The 17,676-nt window shown below is 40.0% G+C and overlaps 1 protein-coding gene across 2 annotated transcripts in view; it reads left to right on the top strand.

Moving 5' to 3' along the window:
• ZBTB44 (zinc finger and BTB domain containing 44) overlaps nt 1-17,386 on the top strand; it is a 29,656-nt gene extending 12,270 nt beyond the window's left edge. The window contains exons 3-6 of one of the 2 annotated variants that reach the window (XM_070765974.1): nt 7,068-7,152; nt 10,712-10,875; nt 13,862-13,945; nt 16,684-17,386. In XM_070765974.1, the coding sequence (XP_070622075.1) occupies nt 7,068-7,152; nt 10,712-10,875; nt 13,862-13,945; nt 16,684-16,694 (344 nt within the window). In that variant the 3' untranslated portion in view covers nt 16,695-17,386. Of the gene's footprint in view, nt 1-7,067; nt 7,153-10,711; nt 10,876-13,861; nt 14,163-16,683 lie in introns of both variants that reach the window. The other variant, XM_070765973.1, reaches the window with a different exon arrangement.
• The last annotated feature ends 290 nt before the right edge of the window (nt 17,387-17,676 follow it).

Below are 17,676 nucleotides of genomic sequence, written 5' to 3'. Positions count from 1 at the left end.
AGTTGGTTCCAGAGGGCTGGGGCCGCCACAGAGAAGGCTCTTCTCCTGGGTGCCGCCAAGTGGCATTGTTTCGTTGACGGGACCCGGAGAAGACCCACTCTGTGGGACCTAACTGGCCGCTGGGATTCGTGCGGCAGAAGGCGGTCTCGGAGATATTCTGGTCCGATGCCATGAAGGGCTTTAAAGGCTTCCCTGGAGCTGGGGGGAAGGTAAAAATGCCCTCCCCCATCCCCCCAGAGGCTCTCTGGAAGCCAAAAACGCCGTCCCAGAGCTCTGTGAGAGCCAAACATCAGCTGGCCAGCATACACATGCACGTTGGAGCTGAGATAGGGCAATGGCTTGCATGACAGCAGATATGGCTCTGCCTGCCACCTATGGCACCCGTGCTATAGGTTCGCCATCATTGTCCTAGACACACATGAAGGATATAGACATCTTGTGGCAATGAAACTTGTGTTTTGCTTTGCACACATTCCCCCCCACAATAATTGTTTATGTGCATGTGTTTTAATTGTGCTCCTTCTTAATCATTTGTCTTCTTTGGTTGTGGTATTTTTTTTTTTGCTATTATATCTGAATGAGAAGGAGTTGAATTACATTATTGTATGAAGAAAGTACCTTCCAATTCTGATTCAGGTTGTCCTATGAATGTTCCAAACAAATCCCAGTGATCTGGAGCATAATTTAATATTCAATACTTTGCTATATTTTTCATATTCATTCAATTTTTGCTGGTATCACCAAGTCTATTTTGGAGGTTTTGGACATGAATTTCTAGATTTTAAATTGCCCTTTCTGAGGCAATTCCTAGGGCACTAATTATGCCCATTAAACTCTCTTTGTCCTGCCTTGACATTTTGTTTTAAAGGAATATTTTAATTTAAAAATGGAACAATAAGTTTTTTAAGCAAAAGACCGGTCTCAGCTTCATTCTTCATTTCTACAGGTGTCTATGGTTTTGGAATGGACCTTTTAAGCACTTTTAGAAAACAAAATGATAGATATCTGCTATCTAGTTTTGTGGATACACCTGTCTGGAAAGATGACTTATATAAAGTAGAGTCATGTGAGGCAGGGATGAAATTCAGCAGGTTCTGACATGTTCTGGAGACCCGGTAGTGGAAATTTTGATTAGTTTAGAGCAGTGTTTCCGAACCTTGGCAACTTGAAGGTATTTGGACTTCAACTCCCAGAATTCCCCAGCCAGCATTCGCTGGCTGGGGAATTCTGGGAGATGAAGTCCAGATATCTTCAAGTTGCCAAGGTTGGGAAACACTGGTTTAGAGCAGTGTTTTTCAACCAGTGTGCCGTGGCACACTAGTGTGCCGCGAGACATGGTCAGGTGTGCTGCGAAGCTCATCAAGAGAGAGAAAGAAAGCAAGAGAGAGAGAAAGAGAGAGAGAAAGAAAGCAAGAGAGAGAGAAAGAGACAGAGAAAGAGAGAGAAAGAAAGCAAGAGAGAGAGGAAGAGAGAGAGAAAGAGAAAGAAAGCAAGAGAGAGAGAGTGAAAGAAAGGCAGGGAAGGAGGGAGAGATAGAAAGAGAGCAAAAGAGAGAGGAAGGAAGGAAGGAAGAGAGAAAGAAAGAGGGATGGAGAGAGAGAGGAAGGAAGGGAAAGAGAGAAAGAGGGAGAGAAATAGAGCGAAAGGGAGGAAGAGAGAAAGAGAGAGATAATTTTTTTGTCCAAACTTTTTTAGCCCCCCCCCCACTCCCCCCTGCTCAATGTGCCCCATGATTTTGTATATGTAAAAAATGTGCCGCAGCTCAAAAAAGGTTGAAAATCACTGGTTTAGAGAACCGGCAAATACCACCTCTGGCTGGCCTAGAGTGGGGTGGAAATGGAGATTTTGCAATATCCTTCCCCCAGGAGTGGAGAGGGAATGGAGATTTTACAGTATCCTTCCCCTGGTGTGGGGAAGGAATGGGGATTTTGCAGTATTCTTCCTCTGCCACATCCACCAAGCCATGCCCACAGAACCGGTAGGGGAAAATTTTGAATTTCACCCCTCATATGAGATATCATGGCATGGGATGAGACTAGAAGGGGGGGATGTAAATCAGGGCTCCATATGTCTCCCATGGCAGCTATTGTAGCCATTCTTAACTGGGTAAATCAAAACATTCACAGCATTTCTCGAAATATCAAAGGAACCTATCTGGCAAGAAATATTGAGCACCATGTCTTGTATAATGTTTACTTACTTCACTGCATCTTCATTCAGAGGAATATTACAGTACAGTGTTCCCTCGATTTTCGCGGGTTCGAACTTCGCGAATAGCCCATACCACGTTTTTTCAAAGAATATTAATTAAAAAATACTTGGCGGGTTTTTTCCTACACCACGGTTTTTCCCGCCTGATGACATCATACATCATCACCAAACTAATAATTTTTGCAAATAAATAACAAATAATAATAATAATTGTTAATAAATAATTATGTTTATAAATATCAGGATCACTGTCTTATTCAATGGTGAGTACCAGTAATAATGGTGAGTAAATGGTTGTTAAGGGAATGGGAAATGGTAATTTAGGGGTTTAAAGTGTTAAGGGATGGTTTGTGATACTGTCCATAGCCAAAAATGGTGTATTTACTTCCGCATCTCTACTTCGTGGAAATTCGACTTTCGCGGGCGGTCTCAGAACGCATCCCCCGCGAAAATCGAGGGAACACTGTATTATTAAAATTTCTAGAGTAGAAAAAATGTGATGATGCAAATAGAAATCAATTAAAGAGCCATTTTCTTTTGTTTTTTATTAAAAACATCAATTTCCAACATTGCTTTGTGATTTACAGCAAATCAAAGTGTTTGCCAATAGTTATAACAATTTTAGACAGAATATAATGCACAATATTTTAATGCAACACATTTATAAAACCAAAACTATTTTTTATTATTTCTATTTTGTTTTATTTATATGTAATACAAGTAATAACTTAAATAATAAATATTTGATTGATTAAATCATTCTAGTGTTGACAGTAATCCTTCAAAATCTGCACTTGGCATCACTTTTTTTAAAAGTTGGCATATTAAGTAGAATTTCTTGTTGGGTGATTAAAAGCACAATAACCAGCTTCTTGGAGTTTTTTTTTTCTTTTAAACCTTAATGCATTAATAAACTATACAAAGGAGGAAATCGACCGCAGAAATCCATCTATGGAGCTCAATCATAGAATAGAATAGAATAGAATTTTTATTGGTCAAGTGTGATTGGACACACAAGGAATTTGTCTTGGTGCATATGCTCTCAGCGTACAGAAAATAAAATATACATTTGTCAAGAATCATATGGTACGACACTTAATGATTGTCATAGGGTCAATAAGCAATGAAGATGCAATATTAATAAAAAATTTAGGATATGAGCAACAAGTTACAGTCATACAGTCAACATGGGAGGAAATGGGTGAAAGGAATGATGAGAAAAACTAGTAGAATAGAAGTGCAGATTTAGTACAAAGTCTGACAGTGTTGAGGGAATTATTTGTTTAGTAGAGTGATGGCGTTAGGAAAAAAACTGTTCTTGTGTCTAGTTGTCTTGGTGTGCAGTGCTCTGTAGCGACGTTTTGAGGGTAGGAGTTGAAACAATTTGTGTCCAGGATGTGAGGGGTCAGTAAATATTTTTGCCGCCCTCTTTTTGACTCGTGCAGTATACAGGTCCTCAATGGAAGGCAGGTTGGCAGCAATTGTTTTTTCTAACTTTTTAAATGAAGTTAATTTGTTAAGCAAAAGCTTGGAACAATGTTCTCACAGTAAACAAAAAAACCCCCTTCCAAAATGCTTTTTATCAACAGATATTTTTTTTATTTGTAAACAGTCAAAGATTATTTAATACATCAATATTATTGAATATTATAGTTTACAAACACTTTATACAATAAAACTAATATGGTATCCCAAAGTAAGGAAATCAGGCATGTATTTCAAAGGTATTTACCCAAATATCATTCTTTATCAAAACAGATCATCTCACTAAACCTCTCAGACCCACCATTTTGCATTGTTTTATTATTTAATTTCATTGTACACATGTTGTGCATTGACAATAAAGGTTTGGTTTGATTTGTTTTTTTTTAAAAAATCCATTTAGTGAGTGGACCATTGGCGTGGATTAAAAATCCAAGACATTTGGCATTTTTATGTTACATAGGTACCATGGTGAACAAAACGTCACTCTGCAACTTTCCTGATCAGTTTGGCCGAATGTGTGCAAAAAGGAATGCAGGCTTTGGCCATGTGTAGGGATGCCAACTGACTTTTCTCATTTGCATGAAGATCAAAGGGAGCAATGGGGTTCCAGCCGCAAAGCTGTCTATAAAAAGCTGGGACAAACAACATGTTTGATTTTCATTCTCCTTTGTTTATTAGCTCATTGTATTATTCTGTCTGAAGATGCAGGAACTTAAAAGCTGTATGTGTTGACAGTTTTCCGGGATATCAAATAGTTTTAGACTATTTAGTTTTTTGCATCAAAAAAAGTTCATTGATGAAAAGGACTCCTTTGTCAGCAGTAGTTTAGATATACAGTGATCCCTTGATTTTCACGGGGGTTGCGTTCCCAGACTGCCCACGAAAGTCGAATTTCCGCAAAGTAGAGATGCGGAAGTAAAACCACCATTTTTGGCTAAGGACAGCCAAAAACTACCCTTTTCCAAGGCCGTGCAAGGAGCTGGGCTTGAAGTTGAGGGCAGGCAGCGACGAAAGTGCGGAGGCCCGCAAAGATTGTTTTGAATGTCAACCCCCCCAGCATCTCCGGCCCCCTCGCCGCTTCCTCCCACCCACCCGATCCGCCCCTCTCACCGGCTTTCTTGGGGCACGGATCCTCCTGCAGCTGCGCTGGCGGCTACGGCTTCTAGTTCTCCTCATTCGGACGCTAGCTGCTTTGAGAATGCCCGCCCCGCCCCTCTTGCAGTCCCTTAGCTGAGAGCGCTTTCATCCCAGCTGTCAGCGAGGGGGCTGCAGGAGAGGCGGGGCAGGCATTCTCACAGACACAGCAACAGAGCGAGACAGAAAGGAGAGAGAGAGAGCAAGGGGGGAGAGTGGAAGGTAGAGAGAGAGAGAGAAATGATAGAAAAAAGGGGAGAAAAAAAGAAATGAGAAAATGATTGAAGCAGAGAATGACAGGAAAGAGAGAAAGAGAGAGAGAAGTGACTCTTGGTGATGACGTATGACGTCATCGGGTGGGAAAAACCGTGGTATAGAAAAAAAACCGCGGAGTATTTTTTTAAGTAATATTTTTTGAAAAACCGTGGTATAGCCGTTTCGCGAAGTTTGAACCCGCGAAAATCGAGGGATCACTGTAGTCCAAAAAGAAGCTACAGTAAAAATTTAGCATCCCCAGTTTGTTTTCCCCCCCACTTCTGATCCTTTTAGGGATGCTATTCCATGGGGATTGGTTTATTTCAATTTTTTGTAGTACGTTTGAGCCTTTTTTAAATCGATGCATAAAAATGTTTCAAATGCTGCATTTATTAGAGCAGAAGAGAGTGATTGGGCTTGTTTTGCTCTACTGCATGGATAGCATGAGCAAAAAAATATCACCCAGCAGCTTGTCACTCAATGCATTGGGAATTTTAGTCATCATTAGGTTACACTTTATCTTCATTTTATGGAATGCCTTTACCAGTAAAACTTCTACATTGTCATTTGTTTGGATGTTTTAATTTATCCGCCAGCATTTAACAGGTTAGACCTGTTGACTTATATAGTCAACAGCTCCAAATCAGGTTTTATGATTTGAAAGTACATCTCCATCCCCATTCTTTGCAGCGTATTGTGCTGGCATCTCATTTTCACATAATGAAAGGTCACATGGTAAGACTTTATACTGTTTTGAGTGCAGCTGGAGATATACACATACTGTCTATAGTCATTTTCAATTACCTTTGACAGTATCCTTAATATTTAAAATATAATATGCCAACATATGCCTTATTTTAATTCATGTAGCAACAACTAGATGAACTTCAAAAAGGCTAAACAAAGTCAAACCATGGATGAATCATGAAATTGCGAGAGCAGTCATGGGCTTACCTAGGTATGCCCATGTTTCACCATCACTCCGCAGTCTGCATTGGCTGCCGATCAATTTCCGGTCAGAATTCAAAGTGTTGGTTATGACCTTTAAAGCCCTTCATGGCATCGGACCAGAATATCTCCGAGACCGCCTCCTGCCGCACGAATCCCAGCGACCGATTAGGTCCCACAGAGTGGGCCTTCTCCGGGTCCCGTCAACTAAACAATGTCGGTTGGCGGGCCCCAGGGGAAGAGCCTTCTCTGTGGCGGCACCGACTCTCTGGAACCAACTCCCCCCGGAGATTAGAACTGCCCCTACTCTCCCTGCCTTCCGTAAAGGCAACATGAGAAAATATTATTTTACTGAAAGAGTAGTAGATCCTTGGAACAAACTTCCAGCAGGTGTTGTTGGTAAATCCACAGTAACTGAATTTAAACATGCCTGGGATAAAACATATATCCATTGTAAGATAAAATAAAGGAAATAGTATAAGGGCAGACTAGATGGACCATGAGGTCTTTTTCTGCCGTCAGTCTTCTATGTTTCTATGACAGCAAATCATCATGTTTTCCATTAATTTTGCTTTAGATTCACACTATTTCAATTAGGACTCTTTGGAATATACCAAGCTATAAGCAACACAAATCTGGCACCAATACTGGCAAAAGGTTATGAGGAAGAATGTGAGCTTTGCAATTATTTGTTTCTGCCTCAGTTTACTGTATTGTTTAGCTTGTTTTATGTCCTTCCCTGGGCATTGTTTAAACAATGGTCTTTTTAATCATAGTTTTGCCTCCACTTAATGGGTATCTAAGCCTCCTTCCAATTGAAAAATCTCCTGAATATAAATAGGTCAAATTGATTAAAGTTGGCTCTTTATAAATTATGCAGATTGCTTTACATCGTTATCCTATTGGGTTGTAATGGAATTCTTAAATTTGGCAGCAAGATACCTGGTGAGGAGGATGTAAAAAAAAACCCCACACATTGCTATGGTTCCATTAAACTGTAACTTAATTTGTATGGTTTATTTAACTTCCTCCAGGTTCAATAGATGAAGGTGTCACTGAAGGATTGCCAACACTCCAGAGTACTTCTGGTGGGAATATCCATGTGGAAGACGATGACCGGTACGTATAAATATAGTACACAAAATATTGTGCAGAACAGCCTTCTTCATTTTGTCTCTATTATGGTTGCTAGAATTTTCAGCCAGTAGAATACTTGGCCATGCTACCAAGCATTGAAATCCCATGACACATAGCATTTTGCATTTAGACTTATATATCGCTCCATGGTGCTTTTATAGCCCCCTCTAAGTGGTTTACAGAATCAACATATTGCCCCCACTATTTTATTTATTGATTGATTGATTGATTGGATTTGTATGCCGCCCCTCTCCGTGGACTCGGGGCGGCTAACAACAGTGATAAAAACAGCATGTAGCAATCCAATACTAAAACAACTAAAAACCTTATTATAAAACCAGACATACATACAGACAGACATACCATGCATAAATTGTAGAGGCCTAGGGGGAAAGAATATCTCAGTTCCCCCATGCCTGACGGCAGAGGTGGGTTTTAAGGAGCTTACAAAAGGCAAGGAGGGTGGGGGCAATTCTGATCTCTGGGGGGAGTTGGTTCCAGAGGGCCGGGGCCACCACAGAGAAGGCTCTCCCCTGGGTCCCGCCAAACAACATTGTTTAGTTGACGGGACCCGGAGAAGGCCCACTCTGTGGGACCTAATCGGTCGCTGGGATTCGTGCGGCAGAAGGCGGTCCCGGAGATAATCTGGTCTGGTGCCATGAAGGGCTTTATAGGTCATAACCAACACTTTGAATTGTGACCGGAAACTATTTAACTTCTTATGCAAAATTTTGTCACCAACAGCAGGTTTTGGAGAAAGCTTTGCCAGTAGCACTTTAGTATTAGCACTTTAGACTTATATACTACTTCATAGTGCTTTTACAGCCTTCTCTAAGCGGTTTACAGAGTCTGCATATTGGCCCAACTATCTGGGTCCTTGTTTTACCCACCTCAGAAGGATGGAAGGCTGAGTCAACCTTGAGCCAATGGTGAGATTTGAACTGCTAAACTACAATTAGCAGTTAGCTGAAGTAGCCAGCAGTGCTGCACTCTTAACCACTGTGCCACCCCGACTCTTGGATAGTGTTGGGCTGGAGAAAAATGATGTACAACATCTGAATTAGATTTTTGTAGGTAGATTGCTGTGTTGAATTATCTAAGAAGGTGACAAACGTCACTGATCTCCTTTGAATCCAACCATCCTTGGAAAATGCATCATTTTCTAAACAAATGGAATTCAGACTCAGGAACCAGTTATGGGACGTAATGGCTCAGTGGCTAAGACGCTGAACTTGTCGGTCAGAAAGGTAGGCAGTTTGGCGGTTTGAATCCCTAGTGCCTTGTAACGGAGTGAGCTCCTGTTACTTGTCCCAGCTTCTGCCAACCTAGCAGTTCAAAAGCACGTAAAAAATGCAAGTAGAAAATAAGGACCACCTTGATGGATAGGTAACAGTTGCATTGGCAGTTCTGTGTTAGCAAAAACTTCAGAAGAGAAGGATTTAGGGGTAGTGATTTCTGACAGTCTCAAAATGGGTGAGCAGTGTGGTCGGGCGGTAGGAAAAGCAAGTAGGATGCTTGGCTGCAGAGCTAGAGGTATAACAAGCAGGAAGAGGGAGATTGTGATCCCCTTATATAGAGCGCTGGTGAGACCACATTTGGAAGACTGTGTTTAGTTCTGGAGACCTCACCTACAAAAAGATATTGACAAAATTGAACGGGTCCAAAGATGGGCTACAAGAATGGTGGAAGGTCTTAAGCATAAAACGTATCAGGAAAGACTTAATGAACTCAATCTGTATAGTCTGGAGGACAGAAGGAAAAGGGGGGACATGATCGAAACATTTAAATATGTTAAAGGGTTGAATAAGGTCCAGGAGGGAAGTGTTTTTAATAGGAAAGTGAACACAAGAACAAGGGGACACAATCTGAAGTTAGTTGGAAATATCAAAAGCAACGTGAGAAAATATTATTTCACTGAAAGAGTGGTAGATCCTTGGAACAAACTTCCAGCAGACGTGGTTGGTAAATCCACAGTAACTGAATTTAAACATGCCTGGGATAAACATATATCCATTGTAAGATAAAATACAGGAAATAGTATAAGGACAGACTAGATGGACCATGAGGTCTTTTTCTGCCGTCAGTCTTCTATGTTTCTAACCGCATTCTGTATGCCTTTGGTGTTTCGTCATGCTGGCCACATGACCATGGACATGTCTTTGGACAGCACTGGCTCTTAGGCTTAGAAACGGAGATGAGAGCACTCTCTAGAGTCAGGAACAACTATTATTTTTTTTTTACATTCCTAAGCAGAACAAGGGATTTTCAAGTTGGGATACTACTTAGACCTAGCGTTTTCTAGGTGACCTTGAGGCAGTCACTGTTTCTGACAGCCTAGCTTCCAAGATAAGAGAATATTTGTAGCTCAGGGTTGAACTGTGGGGTCCTTGGTGGTCTCTTATGTGGTTCTTTTCCTACCGGCATTGAAGAAAACAAAGTCCAGAGAACATCAAGCACCCCACAATCTAACTTCCTTTTCATGTACATATTTGGTTTTTATGTATACGCCATGGTGGGTTTGGCAACACAACAAATACATAGTTGCAGATTGGTTGAAGTGGGAATTAGCAGAACAGAATAAATTAGGGCCTTTGTGTAGTCCACATTAGGGACATACTGTTAATCAAGTACATACCCACTTTTTAAAAATACAAGTATCTACAAAGAAGATACAAGTATCTACAAAAAATATAAGTACAGTATCTACAAAAAAGATACAAGTATCTACAAAAAAGATTCAGAAGTAGAAGAGGTTTAACATATTAAAAGATATGTTGCGGCCAATAACTGTTTTTTTAAAAAGCAAAATTAAAAGCATAATACTTGCATGGCACCGGGATTGTTTGAACAACATTATCTGGAATAGATAAGACTATATAACATTCTGTGCCTACAAAAAGATTTCTGTTCTTTCCAAATGTTCACCAGTTTAATATCATTCAAGTATCAGTTGTTGAAATGATTATTATAACCAGTCTTTTATAACAGGTTCACCGTGATGGAATTTTAATTGCAACTATCTTTTTTCATACACTGGCCCATTTCTTTCCTAAAGACTTCCACTTTGTTTAAAATTACTGTTTTTCAGTCATTCAGAATTCAGCCATTTAATATGGTTTAGTAAAGTTCATTTTTGTTGCATTGTTCTCTGTTCGCAACAAGGAGAAGTCACAACTTACTGATGTTGGCCTTCGTACACATTAAGTTCTTCCCAAGAACCTAGGATGTCATAGGTATCGGTGTAGTGTGTGAGTCCAAGCAATGTGGCCTTTTGCAACTAACAGATGGAAAATTTATCAGTGCACAGATTTTCTAAATGTCATCCAAGATTTCTTGGTACAGCATCCAATGTAACCACTGGAACCCCCCGTGGCTACCATAATCTTTCAAGTTCATTTTTCAGATCTTGATGTTTTGTGATCTCTCTTTGATCCTAATGTCATTATTACTGACTTTTTGAAATACATTTGTGTCATATTTGCTACACTTGACCTTTTTCCTCTTGATCTGCTACCAAAAGAGTTCTTCTTTGCTTCCTCAGACTGGAGAATGTCCAATACCCTTACCAGCTCTATATTGCTCCTACTACCAGTAGCACAGAGAGACCTAGCCCAAATGGTCCTGACAGACCTTTCCAATGTCCAACTTGTGGTGTTCGATTCACCCGCATTCAGAACCTAAAACAGCACATGCTCATCCACTCAGGTAAGGATATCTGTGAGTCCACTTCCCAAAGTTATAGTTTGAATAGGAGTCTATAGACGTAGTCCTCATTGAGCAACTGCTTCATTTAGTGACAGTTCGCGGCTCTGCAAAGTCACATTGTAAGCACAGTTGCACTTTCACTTAGTTACCCCATCGCTTAATGACTGGGTTGTCACTCCCAGTTTTGGTTACTAAATAAAGAACTACTTAAATGTTTTGAAGCAATGTATGGCCACTACTGCAAGAATGCAATAAAATGGAAGAAGAAATCCGCTTTGATTTCTGGAAGTCTGAAAATTTAGACTGAAAAGCAGAATGTTTTTAGAAATAAAAACATGGTAACAAATACATTAGACCTGGTTTTAACCTTTATGTATTTCTCTTATTCTGTTGAATCCTTGAATCCCAGCTTCTTGCAATATAGGAAGGAAGTTTTACATAAATATAAGATTCCCTTCTCTTTAAAAATTATAAAGAGGATATCTTTGTAACACAAACATGTTAATAATTGTTTCAAATAAATATGCCATATTTCCCTAAGAGGCCTCTGTATGTTTGTTCGTTCAATTTTTTTAATGCCGCCCTTCTCCTTAGACTCAGGGCAACTTAAAACATGTTAGCAATAGCACTTTTTAAACAGAGTCAGCCTATTGCCCCCACAATCCGAGTCTTTATTTTACCCACCTCAGAAGGATGGAAGGATGAGTCAACCTTGAGCCGGTGATGAGATTTGAACCGCTGACCTGCAGATCTAGCAGTCAGCCTTAGTGGCCTGCAGGACTGCACTCTACCCACTCTTCCTCAGATTTATGCTTCATTCTTTTATTTTTAATCATTAATCATTAACAGACTTTTAATGTATTTCTTGACATCACTCCATTTGTGACAATTCTGAGTGGTTTACAGCCCTCTGATCCAAGTCAGTATAAAATTAACAAAGCCCATTAAACCATAAATGACAACCAATAGGATGCACCGTTGCTGGGCTTAGCATGTTTTCGTTTATTCTTGATTTTAAGATCCCTTCTTCATTTATTATTTTTTTGTATGTTATAATTGGATCAATTTTTCTAAAATTTGGGTGTATAATTGGGTGTGCGTCTAGGGGAGAAAACCAGTGCGGGATCCCTCTACATTTGTGTTTTTATTCTTTTTAAAAAAAATATCTTTATTGATTATTTACATTGATAAAAACAAGACAACATAAAAAGAAAGCATACATACATACATACAGACAAGACAAAATAAAGCATTATGCTTTATACATTAAGTAGCTTTGGTATCAGAACTTAGTCTGGATACCTGCTCTATAGCAGGATATTTTTTATTTGCAGCTTATTCATTTGCAAACCATTTCAATTCCTACTTTCTAGTGCATGTTAGTCTCCTTAAATTATAAATATCTATTTCCCTGTTTCCTTTCGTTTCAAATATATTTATTCTGTGGTATAGTGGTTCACTAAAGTAACTATATTTACATTTGACAACAGTTTGTTTTTTATCTCCATTTTTCTCTGTTTTCATTTGAGTGTGTATTCGCAATCAAAATTTTAAATATTTGTATACTTTTTTTTTTGGTTATCCAGACATACCACCTGTCCCAAGTATTGTGGAATTCCTTGTTATCGTTATCCTGTAGTTTTTATTCTTAACCATACGGAGAGTAATGAATTTCTTATAAAATGTTTTGTGAAATAGCGATGAGTTAAATACTTTTTGTCCCACCGAAAAGAATGCCAGCCAGCCTGTAGATCATAGCCTTCAAGTGTTAGAGTCCGAGTGTTTTCTAACAACATCCAATAGGATGCACCACTGCCAGGCTTAGGATGTTTTCGTTTATTCTTGCGCTGAACAGACATGCTTTCTCACATTTAACAAGAGAACGATGGTCTGAATATCCTTTTAACTTACTTGATATTCAGTTCAAAGATTTAAATAGTTTTGGGGAAGTGGCATCCACTGCACGAAAGTTATCATCTTCTTTTTAGAAAATTCCGCCACTTTGCTTATTAGAAAGGGCTGGGACGTTATTCTCAATACTTTCCAGTGGTGAAGATTTTCTACTTTATTCTTCGAATTTCATGTTATCAGACCAAGAATACAATAGAACACAATAAATGGTGAAAATGTTTAAATAACTGTAAAAGCACTGATATTTATGCAGTGGTAAATGATGTTTGTGGAAAGCTTTGGAAGTAATCATTTCAAAGAATTTCACACAATTACATCTAGGTTACACTGCTCAAATAAGGAATCTGCATGACTAACCATATGTCACTGGAAATTTATTTCCTGAACTACTGTTTCCATGTGCTGAATAGTATGGATTGGCTTACATTAGTCTGTTAAACTGCAGGAAAAGCTTTGCCTTTCCTATTGACAAACCATACTTTCACATTTCTGGCAGTTTAGATATATGGTATCTAATGATACTGAAAAAAACATTTACCGTACCTCAAAAATTCACAACTGCTCATTCAAAACAGCACAATTTAACTAGAACATGGCTAATATCCATTGTTAACATTGTTAAAGTTTAAAATTGCAAAAAAAGGAGTCAAAACTTCTGAACTACATGAATTTGATAAATCATTGTTTGAAATACAGGGAAAATGGGCATCATTACACAACTTTTTCAAGATACGGTGTTTATCCTACATATATGGAAGAAAACAAACAGCTTAATAATTACTACATGAGTAAAATCACTGTATGTATAATGTAGCCAATGTCCTCTTTCCTGATATGAGTTTTATTTTACTGAATAAATATTCTGAAATATTCCAACCTGAAAATATCCCTTACTAAAAACATTTTATTTACCAATCTGGAAGAGTGGCTTAATTTTTTTATTAAAATTCATTGGAAGAAAAATCTATGCCTATCTCATAAAATACTTTAAATTTAATATTTGTTAATAATTATATCAAGCCCTTTAAGAAGTGGCAGAGAAGTGCAAGAAATAGTCTCTTTATTCTCCCTGCAGGCATTAAACCATTTCAGTGTGACCGCTGTGGGAAAAAGTTCACCCGGGCTTACTCGCTCAAGATGCATCGGCTGAAGCACGAAGGTAAACGCTGTTTCCGGTGCCAGATATGTAGCGCCACTTTCACTTCCTTCGGGGAATATAAACACCACATGCGGGTTTCCCGGCACATTATCCGCAAGCCTCGGATTTACGAGTGCAAAACATGTGGCGCCATGTTCACCAACTCTGGAAATTTAATCGTTCATCTGAGGAGTCTGAACCATGAAGCGTCAGAGCTCGCAAACTACTTCCAGAGCAGGTGAGGTGCACAAAAAAAGAGAAACTGTTAGGGCCACGTGCCTTTTTTTTTTTAATTCCCCCCCTTTTGTTATAGGTAGTCCTCGACTTAACAACCATTCGTTTAGAAACCATTTTAAAAAGTGACTCACGATTGGTCCTCGTACTTCGGACCATTGCAGCATCCCCAGGGTCACATGGACAAAATGTGGGCGCTTGAGATTCAGCATGTACAGTGTTCCCTCGATTTTCGCGGGTTCGAACTTCGCGAAAAGTCTATACCCCGGTTTTTCAAAAATATGAATTAAAAAAATACTTTGCGGGTTTTTTTCCCTATACCACGTTTTTCCCCGCTCAATGACATCGTATGTCATTGCCAAACTTTCGTCCGCCTTTAATAAACGTTTTTTAAAATAAAAACTTTAATAAATAAGCATGGTGAGTAATAATCTAAATGGTTGTTAAGGGAATGGGAAATGGTAATTTGGGGGTTTAAAGTGTTAAGGGAAGGCTTGGGATACTGTTCATAGCCAAAAATGGTGTATTTACTTTCGCATCTCTACTTCACGGAAATTCGACTTTCGCGGGCGGTCTTGGAACGCATCCCCCACGATAATTGAGGGAACACTGTATTTACAATGGTCGTACCATCCTGGGGGTCCCCTGATCACCATTTGCAACCTTCCCAGTTGACCTCTGACAAGCAAAGTCGATGGGGGAAGCCAGATTTGCTGAACGACTATGTGACACTTAACAGCTGCAGTGGTTTGTGTAACAGACATGGGGGAAAGGTCATAAAATCCAGTGTGACTCCATAAACACCCACCTTGCTTTCAGCAAAGGAAATTCTGGTCCCGATTGTGATTGTAAGTCAAGGACTACCTGTACTATTTCACTGCAACCTGTAGTATCCTTTTCTGTCAGGTTGCCAGGTTTATTGCGGTCCCGGGCGGAATTCAAGTCTTTATCCATCATGGCAACCCTCAAGATGTGCTGGGTTCCATTTTGTGTAATCTGCAGCCCACGTGGTTAAAGCCATTTGGTCAGGAACTAAAACGAGCCCAGCACAGGGGTAGGCGAAGTTGGCTCTTCTATGACATGTGGACTTCAACTCCCAGAATTCCTGAGCTAGCACGATTGGCTCAGGAATTCTGGGAGTTGAAGTCCACAAGTCATAGAAGAGCCAACTTTGCCTACCTCTGGCCCAGCACATTTAGAGAATACCATGTTGCAATTGTGGCCCTGCCTTGTGTCAGTGTTTTGAACTGTAACATTTATCTTGTCAGTGTAGATACGGATTTCAAGTAATCAAACAAATGAGCTGCTTTTAGATTGCTTTGCATTAATACCTTATTTTCCTATCCAGGTGGGGAAAAAATAGCTTTCCTGGCAATAATTTTCCTTTCTTGCTTTTCTTTTCTCGATTGCTCTATAATACCTGCATCCAAAAGCAATGAAGCAGCCAGAGTCTGTTTTGAAAAACCTACTTGTCCTTAAATCCTACTTGATGAAGGAGAATGAAGCTGACGTAGGTAGTCAGACCAGTTTTAGAAAGAAAGAAGACCACCAACATTGACCGTGGTGGATGTTGGGTTCTTTGGAAGCAGAACCTTAAAATTGCTTTATTTTATCTGGACTATGCTCAGTAGGACTGAAAAGCTCGTCAATCATAGAAAAGTTTCCTATGCCCGTTTTAAATTTATCAGCTTTGTGTTAAATTGCCACCCAACCTTAAATTTATTCTTTTGTGAAGGAGGCTGTTGGTTGGTTGGTCCAAAACCTTTAAAGTTTTTATACCCGTGTTTCCCTGAAAATAAGACCGTGCCTTATATTTTTTTGCCATCAAGAGACTCCAGGTCCTATTTTTAGGGGTGGATGTCATCCATTGGTTTACCTCACCCCTGGCCTCCTTTTCACTGTTAGATGTCCTCAAAAACGTCTTCACCCAGCAAGGTCAGCAAGACTTTCCTGAAGGCCTCTGCAGCTGATAACAGAGCTCTGGATTGATCCAGAGCTCTGTTATTGGCTAGAGTGGCCTTCAGGAAAGGCCTTTAGGAAAGGCCTCTGCAGCTTATAACAGAGCTCTGGATCAATCTGAATCTGTTATCGGCTACAAAGGCTTTCAGAGGCTGGCAGATAAAAATGGGTCAAGGTGTGCGAGGTCTGGCTGCAATTATCCGAAGGTAAGTAGTAGTAGGGCAGCTCCGTCCCTCCCCATCCCTACCCTAGCTTAATTTTTACCTGTGCACCCTGGAGTGGGTGAGGTCTTAATTAGGGCTTATTTTGGGGGGCAGCCGTTATATTGGGTGCGCAGGTAAAAATCAAGCTAGGACTTCCTTTGTGGGTAGGTCGTATTTTTGGGAAAACAGGGTATATACCACATAAATCTAACAGGCACCACAACTGTAGGCTGTGCTTTTGTTTAAATCAGGCAGTTCTCATCTCTTGGCAAAGTAGACATCCTTCGCTTAGCTGTAACGCTGCAGTCAGCATCAAGCTGCGCCTTGCTAACCTCTCCCCAACCTTTTTCACCCCCTTTCCAGTGACTTCCTAGTACCAGACTACTTAAACCAAGAACATGAAGAGACTCTTGGCCAGTACGAGCTAGGAGAGCATGGATTTGAAAGCAGCTCTTCTGTCCAAATGCCGGTTATTTCGCAGGTCTCGTCGACGCAGAATTGCGAAAGCACTTTCCCCTTAGGGCCGCTGGGCGGGCTGTTGGAAAAGGAAGAAGACCTGCCGGAGCAGCCGAAGGCCATCTCAAGCGCCGAGGCCGCCCGAGAGGAGCTCCCGAAGGCCGGGCTCTCATCTATCACTATCGAATAAGTCAAACGTTTGGTTTCGTTGGGGTTTTTTCTTTTGTTTCTGTCTTTTTGGAAAGTGCCTGTGTTTTGGTCTTGTACATTTTAATTTAATTTTCAGGAGACGGGGGCGGAGTGAATGTACCCCTTTCCATTTGATAAGCTATGCTGTTAAAAGCTCTAAACTGCAACCAATGTTTTACACTATTCTTCACCCTTGTACCGAAGCATTTGAAAATGCAGAGGAAAGAGTTGGTCAGAATAAGACTGCTAAATTTGAAGAGCAGCCAAGCACACACACCAAGTGTAAAATTTGGCCTAATAACTTTTGGCATAGGTTTGCCACCCTAATTTCGCAGTACCTCTTGTTAAGGAAAAAGGTATTGATGGCTGTTGAAATTTGTATCCAGTATCCAGTTCAAGCAATTAAATAACGAGTGTTGTAGATGCTTGTTGAGTTTGTTTGGGGTTTTTTTTTTTTTAATTAGAAGGAATCACTTTTAATCTTTCAGTTATGTAGCAAGCACATTGTTAAAAGCAGATGATTCCTTGGCTATGGCAAAACAGGTGGGCTGGAGTTATGTTCACCTGCGCTGGCCAGGCCTTTTAAGAACCTTCTTATGCAAATGGCCTTATCCAAAAACTTCATTTTCAGAAGTCGAGCCATCAAGAAATCCTGATTAACATTTAGCAAATTGGGATGCTAGGAAAGTATAATAAGAAGTTCGTTTACAA

The sequence above is a fragment of the Erythrolamprus reginae genome, chromosome 12 (genome assembly GCF_031021105.1).
Source record: "Erythrolamprus reginae isolate rEryReg1 chromosome 12, rEryReg1.hap1, whole genome shotgun sequence".
NCBI lineage: Eukaryota > Metazoa > Chordata > Lepidosauria > Squamata > Dipsadidae > Erythrolamprus > Erythrolamprus reginae.
This window is presented reverse-complemented; position numbering and strand designations above follow the sequence as displayed.